This window comes from Penaeus vannamei, chromosome 29, assembly GCF_042767895.1.
Source record: "Penaeus vannamei isolate JL-2024 chromosome 29, ASM4276789v1, whole genome shotgun sequence".
NCBI lineage: Eukaryota > Metazoa > Arthropoda > Malacostraca > Decapoda > Penaeidae > Penaeus > Penaeus vannamei.
In genome coordinates, this window is record NC_091577.1 from 29607157 (window position 1) to 29617156 (window position 10000).

The 10000-nt window shown below is 41.7% G+C and overlaps 1 protein-coding gene across 1 annotated transcript in view; it reads left to right on the plus strand.

Annotated features, from left to right (window-relative positions):
• Nucleotides 1–10000, plus strand: part of LOC113808956 (serine-rich adhesin for platelets) — a 14680-nt gene that overhangs the window by 806 nt on the left and 3874 nt on the right. The window contains exons 2-6 of the mRNA XM_070142663.1: nucleotides 1807–5521; nucleotides 5590–5644; nucleotides 6725–6808; nucleotides 6947–7726; nucleotides 7943–9984. Of these exons, the coding sequence (XP_069998764.1) occupies nucleotides 1836–5521; nucleotides 5590–5644; nucleotides 6725–6808; nucleotides 6947–7726; nucleotides 7943–9984 (6647 nt within the window). The 5' untranslated portion in view covers nucleotides 1807–1835. The remainder of the gene's footprint in view (nucleotides 1–1806; nucleotides 5522–5589; nucleotides 5645–6724; nucleotides 6809–6946; nucleotides 7727–7942; nucleotides 9985–10000) is intronic.

A 10000-nucleotide genomic window follows, 5' to 3' on the forward strand; every position in this document is an offset into this window, starting at 1 on the left:
CATAGTGAAGGTTTGTTGATCGCTAACGGAGCACAAATTGTGACGTTCATACCATTGTTGACATGTAGATCTGCAGACTTTGATTAAAGATTGCTTTGTAAGTTTTCTCATTGCCGGATTCTTCTTCTTATTATTATTATTACTGTACATCAATTGATATTGTGTTATGTGCAACTATTTCATTAGATTCTCTTTGCATGCATCTTATCCTTTCCATTCATGTTTGATTAACAAATTATGGACCTTAGTCTGTTTTGATATAATTTTTAGATATACTAGACGACTTTACACCTATCAATGCTCTAGCAAAGGCTAACAGACCGCCACCGCTTATGTGCTTGCAAAATAAGAGACTTTAGACCGCTGTAGTAATTTATTATAAAATGAAGAATTATTTCATTCACAGTGTTTAAGGAAGCTACAGTAATCACTTTCACTTTCATAATTATTATGATCATTATGATCATTTTAAGTATTGGTGTTGTTATTATAACTGCTACAATTATTATCATTATAAATGCTATTATTCTTATTTGTAATACTGCTACTGTTATTGTTGTCATTATCATTATCATTATTATTATTATTGTAATAATTGTTGTTGTTATTATTATTACCATTATTACCATTATTATCATTATTATTGTTATTATCATTATTATAATGATAATCATTATCATTATCATTATCATCATCATCATCATCATCATCATCATCATCATCATCATCATCATCATCATCATCATCATCATCATCATCATCATCATCATCATCATCATCATCATCATTATCATTATCATTATCATTATCATTATCATTATCATTATTATAATGATAATGATAATGATAATGATAATGATAATGATAGTCATAGTCATAGTCACAGTCACAGTCACAGTCACAGTCACAGTCACAGTCACAGTCACAGTCACAGTCACAGTCACAGTCACAGTCACAGTCACAGTCACAGTCACAGTCACAGTCACAGTCACAGTCACAGTCACAGTCACAGTCACAGTCACAGTCACAGTCACAGTCACAGTCACAGTCACAGTCACAGTCACAGTCACAGTCACAGTCACAGTCACAGTCACAGTCACAGTCACAGTCACAGTCACAGTCACAGTCACAGTCACAGTCACAGTCACAGTCACAGTCACAGTCACAGTCACAGTCACAGTCACAGTCACAGTCACAGTCACAGTCACAGTCATTATCATTGTCATTGTCATTGTCATTGTCATTGTCATTGTCATTGTCATTGTCATTATTATTATTTTTATTATCATTATCATTACTATTATTATTGTTACTGTTATCATCATCATCATTATCTTTATCATTATCATCACCATCTTCAAAACAGATTTCATCAGATGTAAATGATTGAATTGTATTTTTTTTTATGGTAAAAGGTTGCAGGTTGAGGTGAAGATAATGCCTTCATAGTGATGAGGAATTTTAACTATATTTATATTATTAATGTTAATATTACTGTTAATATTATTTTTACATAAGTTAAAGTGAAAAAGAGAAACCCTAAGCCCTAAGAAAATAGATAGATAGATAGGTATATCGACAGACAGACAGACAGACAGACAGACAGACAGACAGACAGACAGACAGACAGACAGACAGACAGACAGACAGACAGACAGACAGACAGACAGACAGACAGAGACTAAAGAAAAATCTTTGATTTATATAAAAGAAATAAATATAGCCCCACAGATGATGTAAATGCAGATACAACATGGATATTGGACCAAAGAAATTACAATTTCCTTAAAAGCGTTGTCATTCCAGATACAGCAGGGATGTAGGAGGTAGACCAGATGTCGAGTGGCAGCGACATCTCAGAAGAGATTCAAGAGGAAATTCAAGATGAGTACGAACTGTCCAGTCTCTCGAGTGCTGTTGCCAACTCCCCGCATCCACCTGAAGATCTTGAGGGGATTAGGTCCGCAGATGATGGTGACATTCCATCATGGGGTTCGGCACAGAGAGAGACAAGCACTCAGTCTCCGTTACTCTTCTCAGGGGAGGAGAGGGATTTTCAGAAGGCCGAGAAAGAGACATCGTCCTCTCTCTGTGGTGTAAACATACTACCAGAGCTTGCCCAAAGAGAACAAAGTACCGAGGGCATAGAAGCAGGAATTTCCTTGCCAGTAGTTGTAAGGGAGAGGAACAAAATGGAGATTGAGGAACAAGAGTTAATTAAGAGAACTAGTTCCCCGCCTAGAGATTTGGCATTAGATGTGGCAAGGAAAGTGGAATCAAGGCAGAGTGATAACTCTCCAATGTCGAGTGAATGGTCAGTGGAAAGTCTGAAAAGTAGTGGTAGCAGTCTTCACATAAAAGATAGATCATTAAGTGAGATCTCAGTAAGCATTCCAAAACTTACAATTGTATCAATTGAAAAGGAGCAAAAAGTGGGTAGCTTAGTGAAACAGTTCAGTGAGGTGTCAGAAGACATGACAGAGTATTATGACAGGCCAACAGAGAGGAGAAGGCAGTCAGTTCCAGCTTGCACTTCAACTCCATGGAAGCCTGATACATTTATGTCCCTGCAGTCTAGCAAGCAGGAAATCCATGACTCCGAGAGCAAGTGGGAAGTCCCGGGAAGAAAGTCAAGTGTATCCAGCATCATTTCTCACTTCAGCAGTCAGCCATCGGAGGAGGCGAGCATGCAAGAACACCGAAGGAGGGAGTCACCTCGGAAACTAGGCCAGATGTCACCCAGAGTCAGGAACTCGCTGGAAAAGATCACTGGTCATTTCTCGCAAAATACCTCGCTAGATTTCTCCAGAGATACTCAAGGGAGGGGTGTGTTGAAGAGTAAGGAGAATATTAACCCCAATTTCCCACAAAAGAAATCACCAATATCTCAGCACTCGAAGGAGAAGGAAAACTCACCTCGCTGTAGATCCATATTTTCTAGCATATCCTCACCCTTGTTGGAAGTGGAGGATGTGCAATTTTGTGAGACAGAGATTGAAGACTTGTGCAACATCGCTTTTCCTTCATCAAAGATATCTTTGTGCAGCGAGTCGCTAAATCTACCTGAAGAAATGCTTGTAGAAAAGTCCTCCTCAAATGAAGATAAATGTAGTGGAAGTGAGAATCAGTTGCTTAAGGATGATGTGTTAGATAACAAGATACTGGACACTTGTGACACTGACGAAGAAGTAGAAAACATGCCTGAAGAAAAAGTGCCATATCAGTCTGGAAACAGTGTAAGCTTAAAGGATGAGGGAAGTGCTTCAGATATTGGAAAGAGTAGTAGAAGTCCAGGTAGCTTCCCATCTTGGAATATTCAGTTGAAGTCAGATTCTCAGCTTCAAGGTTCCATTTGTGACATAGGAAATTCATCTCTTGGCAGCTCCAAAAATAAGTCTTTAGAAATTTCAGATGGTGTTAGTAATAAATTCATAAATTTGTCTCTGGAAAAAGGGGACATAATATCTGTGACTTCCAAGAATTCCAGTGCCAGGTCTGTACAAGTGTTAGAATCCCAGTGCAAAGACAGTTCAAGTTCAGATGCTATAAGGAGTGTCAGTGAGTGCTCAGAGGACTTAGAGAATCATGGTGTAGCTGAAGGCAGCTGTGAGGATGATCAGAGTGAAAACTTAAGAGCATCATCCAGTAAAAGTGGCAGCAGAGAAGAATGCTTTAGCTCTGTTGATTCTAATGTAAACCCAGATGAAGATGCGCTTGAAGCTGTTGAATCTGTGAGCCTTTGTAGCCTAGAGAGGGACACCTCTCATGAACTTCTTGAGCTGGATATTGATGGATCTGGCCATGATGTCTTCGATGGTGAATTCTCAGAGGCCAGTGAAGTTATTCTAGGCTTTGTGAGCAATTCCCCCATTTCAGCCATAACAGAGAGAACGGAAGAGTCTGGCCAGGACAATGACCCTAGTGGAGGGAGAAGAATAAGTGATTCTACAGGAGAGTCAAGTCATCTACAAGAATCTGCAAAAGAATATGAAATTGAGTGCCAAAACATAGGCCAAATACAAGTGTCATCTGCAAGTGCCATACCAGGTCCAGTGAGGCAAGGTGGTTTCCCATCCCTTCCCATTAATATAGGTAGTAATATCAACTCTAGTCAGTTTGCCAACTCACACTCTCTACAGGAGACTGTGAGCCCAGTACAAACCCAACCATCCTTGGAAGCTGGTGATGATCATCATGATTCTAGTCAGACTCCCACCAGCAGGATGGGTCAGAAGCCTCCAGTGATCGGGGTGAAGGCAAAGCTCTGCAAATTTCCTGCAGTTCCTCGAAGCCAAAGAGCAGGAGAAAAGCCCTCTGCAGTCCAAGTCTTGCCAACTACTAAGACGCCACTGACTGGCCCTGTGAAGCCGACGCTATGCCGTAACACATCCAAAAGCATGCATAACTTAGGAACCAGTACAAACTCGAAAGCCAGTCGGGCCCAGGGCATGCACAACAGGTCCTTGAGCTTAAGTACAGACAACCTGGAGAATAGCAGCCCAAGGACGTCCTCCCTGTCACCAGCCCCTCAAGGTGGATGTAGAGGGAGGCGCAACAGTGCATCAGGCATTCAGGGAAGTTTGCATCGGAGGTGTGTCAGTGCCATAGCCTTGAATGAGGGAGATGGCCAGCTTGGAATGAAGAGGAACAAGAGCTTGAGTTTAAGTAGACTGAACAGATCAAGAAGTTCAAGCATGAACAGTGTTGCCAGCTACAAGAAAGCAGACTACAGCCATGTGCAGAGTAAAGTAAAGCAGTATATCAAAGATGTTAAAGAAAGAGACATGAGAAATTCCACACGCTCTTTGCCATCGACTCCTGCAAGAAAGGCAGTGCTAAGGAATGAAGCGGATGTTATAATGATCAACGAAAGAATGCTGAAAGAATTTGCTGACTTGAAGCCAGAAGACCTTCCTGAAGACATTAAGAAATTGAAAAGCAAAGTCCTTGGGGAAGGTGGTGACCCCAAAGTCCTGGAGCACATTCTGAGGCTGATTTTAGAAGAAAGGAAATCCCGTCATGCGAGCGACACCACACTGGCTGCCTTGCAACTGCGCTATGACAATTTGAACGCAAAGTATGCTGAGAAACAGAATGAGATTGACCGCCTTAGATTCTACAAGGACATTCACATCAACAAAGACTACACAATAACCCTCAGAGCACAGGAAGAAGGAAGACTCAATGTGGGATCCAACTGGTCCTCACGCAACACCACCCCACCCAACACACCCTACAGGTCCCTAACCCACTACAACACATCCCCCAACACGCCCCAGAGAAGATCCTCTTGCCACATGACACCCCCAAACACACCCAACATCCGCTCGCTATCACCTAGCCTTACACCCAACATTGTCAAGTCTACCTCCACTCCCCTTGTTGATCCACTGTGGAGCTTTGCCCTGGATCCGAGTGGCTCGTACATGTTCCAGGATAGCCTCCTGGTCGACATGAACAAGGACCCATCTCTGATTGGGGACCAAGAGAGAGCAAAGGATGGAGTCGGAGGACTGGGCCAGGATGGAACCAGTCTGCAAAGTCTCTCATTGGGGACCAGAGAGCAAGGATGAGTGGAGGGACGGGCTGGGATGGAACCAGTCTGCAAAATTGGATGAAAGAAACTAATAGTGTTCTGCAAAAGGTAAGGAGTTGTTTTAGGGTAAATGGTTCATTGCTTTCCCTTCTACCTCCCCCCCCCCCCTCTCTCTCTCTCTCTCTCTCTCTCTCTCTCTCTCTCTCTCTCTCTCTCTCTCTCTCTCTCTCTCTCTCTCTCTCTCTCTCTCTCTCTCTCTTGGATGAAAGAAACCTCTCTCTTCTCTCTCATTCCTCATTCTCTCTCATTTCTTTCTTCTCTCTTCTCTTCTTTCTTCTCATTCTTTCTCATTCTCTCTCATTCTCTCTCATTCTCTCTCTCTCTCTCTCTCTCTCTCTCTCTCTCTCTCTCTCTCTCTCTCTCTCTCTCTCTCTCTCTCTCTCTCTCTCTCTCTCTCTCTCTCTCTCTCTTCTCTCACTCTCTCTCTCTCTCCTCTCTTACTCTCTCTATCTCTCGCATTCTCTCACTCTCTCTCATTCTTTCTCATTCTCTCTCACTCTCTCTCATTCTCTCTCACTCTCTCTCATTCTCTTTCACTCTGTCTCACTCTCTCTCTCCCTTTCTCTTTCTCTCTCTCTCTCTCTCTCTCTCTCTCTCTCTCTCCTCTCTCTCTCTCTCTCTCTCTCTCTCTCTCTCTTTCTCTCTCTCTCTCACTCTCTTTCACTCTCTTTCGCTCTCTCTCTCTCTCTCTCTCTCTCTCTCTCTCTCTCTCTCTCTCTCTCTCTCTCTCTCTCTCTCTCTCTCTCTCTCATATATATATATATATATATATATATATATATATATATATATATATATATATATATATATATATATATATATATATATATGTATGTATATTTACAATCTGTATCTATCTATCTCTTCTCTCCTCTCCTCTTAACTACTTGAATATGAATTTAATTTTTTGCCTGAACAAACAGAATTAACAGGTACTCTCTAGGGGTCTCCTCTTTGCAGGGATGGGAGCAGGGAAGAATCATCCCCTTCCTATGCCACTTTGTGTTTCTATGCCATTGTGTACACATATACGTATTCCTTTTAGATAGTTAAGTGTGTCTATGTTTGTTCAGCTGTGCCGTAGAAAATTGAAAAGATTTATTGATTGTACCTTCTTCACCTTTATAGGTTAAGGACTTCACAGTATTGCAGGGTCATGGTGCAGTGCAACAGAGTGAGAGAAACATGATATGGCAACATATATTACATGAGGTAAGGTCCTGTACCCAGACCTTTGTTATTGACCAAATAAAGAGAATTTCTATTAAAAAGATCTTTTTTTTTTTCATTTTATATGAAATGGAATTTTCAATTTGATATAGGAATTTTTCATTTGTTTATTCATTCCAGTATTGGCGACTAGCAGGTTTGTTCCCTGTGCTGACGCTTGTGTCTCCAACGCACGAGCCAGGGATCTTATTACAGAAGCTTGGAAAGGCCCTCCAAGTTACAGCTGGCAGATTTGACCTTGAACTAAATATTGGAAAGCCCCAGGAGTGTGATGATACCCACATGCTCCAGCACTCCCACTCGGTGGAAGATGCAAGGCAATTGAGGAACGATGGGAAATTTGGTCCAGAACAGTCGTCAAGCTTTGATAAGTCTGAGAGTCAGGAAGTTACAACTTCTGGAAATCAGGTGAAGGCCTCTGTTGCTGTACAGGAGAAAAGCAAGGATAATAAATTGTCTTTTGAATATTCAAAATCAACTTCCAAATCAGAAGAATTCATTCCACAGATTGATGACTTACAGAAAAGTAATAGAAATCCAGAACACAAACTTGTAGATAAGCAGAACAGTCCTGAGATTCCAGGGAGAAATTCTGTTGATGAAGAAGTGACACTGAAAATTACCAAAACCAGAGAAGTACCCAAGTCGTCAAAGATACAAAATTATGAGAAACCAAACAAGGCCGCTGCTCTGAATTCAGATTACTCAGAGAGTCAGAATGTTGCCAAGAAAAGCACACCATACAGAGTACTGGGTGAACAAGAAGCCATAGTTGTGAATGATAAATATGATGCGGAAAAGGATTTGCCATCTAATCCGGAGGGTGAAAAGGAGCAGCTGGATCTGTGCAGTCCAACTCACTCAAGGGAATCAATGGAAACAGTAGGACCATTGGAGAAGGTAAATTGTTTTTAGTTTTGTTTTTGTATATGATATGGATTATTTTAAAGTAGGTGTAATTAAGACTTGAATTGGATGTTATTTGAAGGATTTTTTAGCATGTGAATTTGTGAAAATATTACAGTATTAACATTTGATTTAATTTATTAACAAGTTTATTATATACAATGAATAATACTGTTTACTCATAGTTTGTTTAATATTGATTATTAACAGGTAAAACTGTGGCAGGCATCCCTCATAGACTCAATTCCTGTGCCAGGGGAGTACCAGTCTCCACCAAGCACTAGTGCACCTCCATCCATCCTTTCAGTCAACACCAGTGAACCTTTTGATGCAGAAGAAGATTTAAATGCTCATCTCTCTAACCTGAACCTATGTGTTGTCCAGCATGACAGTAGTGGTTTGGCAAACCATAGTCCAGAAGCTGGTGGATTTGTTAATCCCCCTGACAACCAGTGCATTGCTGACATGGGTCAAGGTGTGGATGCTGACAGTAGTTTGCCCATAAATTCCCCAGAACGACCAGAGACAGAGGGTGACTTGCCCAAGAGTCCTTGGAGAAGTAGCAGTGCAACTCCACGCTTGCATTTGCATCAGACTGTAAAGGCCAGGGATCTTGATAGCGGATGCCCAGGCTCAGAGAGGAGTACAAGGATGAGTCACAATGCCAGCTTTGAACATCCCGATCAGGGTTCAAATTTCCATCCAAGTTTGGAAGCTGCTAGAGATTGCATCAATGAACCAGAGGAGAGAGAAAAGTCACAAGTTGCAGATAACCAGTGCTTTAGTGGTTTTGAGAAGAGAAGTATGGGAGTGGAAAGTATTCCCCAAGAAAAAGGCTATCTGGACAGAAGTCTAAAACACCCCACAGAGGGACTGCCTTTAGATGAAAGACTACAGAGAAGGGATGTTAGCATGGAGAGTCGTGTGCATTCAGGATGCAGTAGGAGCAGTAGGAATAGCTCAAAGAACAAGAAGGACACTCAATACAGCGTGCTAGGATTGCAGGATACTCAAGAACAGGACTTTAAAGAAAACTCAAAAAAGAGCAGTGCACAGAGACTGTTGGAAGACAAGGATATTGCAGAAGCAAGTGGAGAAGAGTCAAGTGATTATAACAGGAGCCGTAAAAGGGATCCCAAGAGAAACACAAGGACACGGAAAAGGAGCAAGTCAAGAAGGTCTTCGGAGAGGAACAAGCCTGGTTACATAAAGAGTACACATGGAGCCTGTAATGAAGCAAGGTCCAGTACACCGGGGAGTCAAATGCAAGAGGTTGCTAATAAGCTTCACACGTCTCTTGATAAGATTGATACCATAAACCAAAACCTCAGGAAGTACAGGTCAAAGTACATCAGTGGTTATGCATCTGACCTGTCTGAGGCATCCACAAGTATGCATAGCTCACATTCTGATATATATAGTAATATTTCAAAATTGAAGAGGGATTTCCAGATTCTGCAGTCGCAGATGTTAAACCTGAAGAGTGAAGTCTTCCATGAAAAGAAGGGTGTGATTGGGGAGTCATCCAGATCTCATAATGCCCAAAGAGGAAGAAAAAGTGAGCCAATGAGGGCATTAGATTTCTCAAGACACTTAGATGAAGACATTCATCTTGGAGTCGATTCATCCATGGATGTGTCACATTCTGAACTTGTAAACAGAAGACAACTTCAGATGGATGATAGGGTGAGTCGGAAAAATCATTCCTCCTCCAAGTTGTATGAAAACAACCCCAGGCATTTGTACAATTTTTCCTCAGACTCCTCTGTATCAACATTTGATGACTCGAGAATGGATCAGCTGCCCAAGAGCACTCCAAAAGACAGGCTGAAGGGGGCCTCAAGTGAGGGAAGGGCAAGGAGAGATTCAAATAGCAAAAAGGGTAATAGAAATTTCAAAGTAGAAAAACATGAATCCTTTAATGACTCAAGTGCCAGGAGACAGTTGGATCTCAGTGAAATGGAAGTGATTGACATCAACAGCCCCAGAAAAGATAATCGACCAATGAGCACACAGACTCAAAGTCCAGGTCAGAATATAGGGGTGCAAACAGAGGACAGGGTAGTGCCATCAATCCAGTGCACGCCATCTCCATTGCCCTTGAATCCACCTGGAGACTTCAATACGAGCCAGACACAACTCTCTGAAATTGTGAGTGAAGCAGCTGGGATAATGAATTTGGAGTCCGATGCGGTGTCTGCGAGGCATCGGTTGAATACCTCAGCACCTGTTGTGTATATCCAGAACTACCAGTAAGTTGAATGGAGT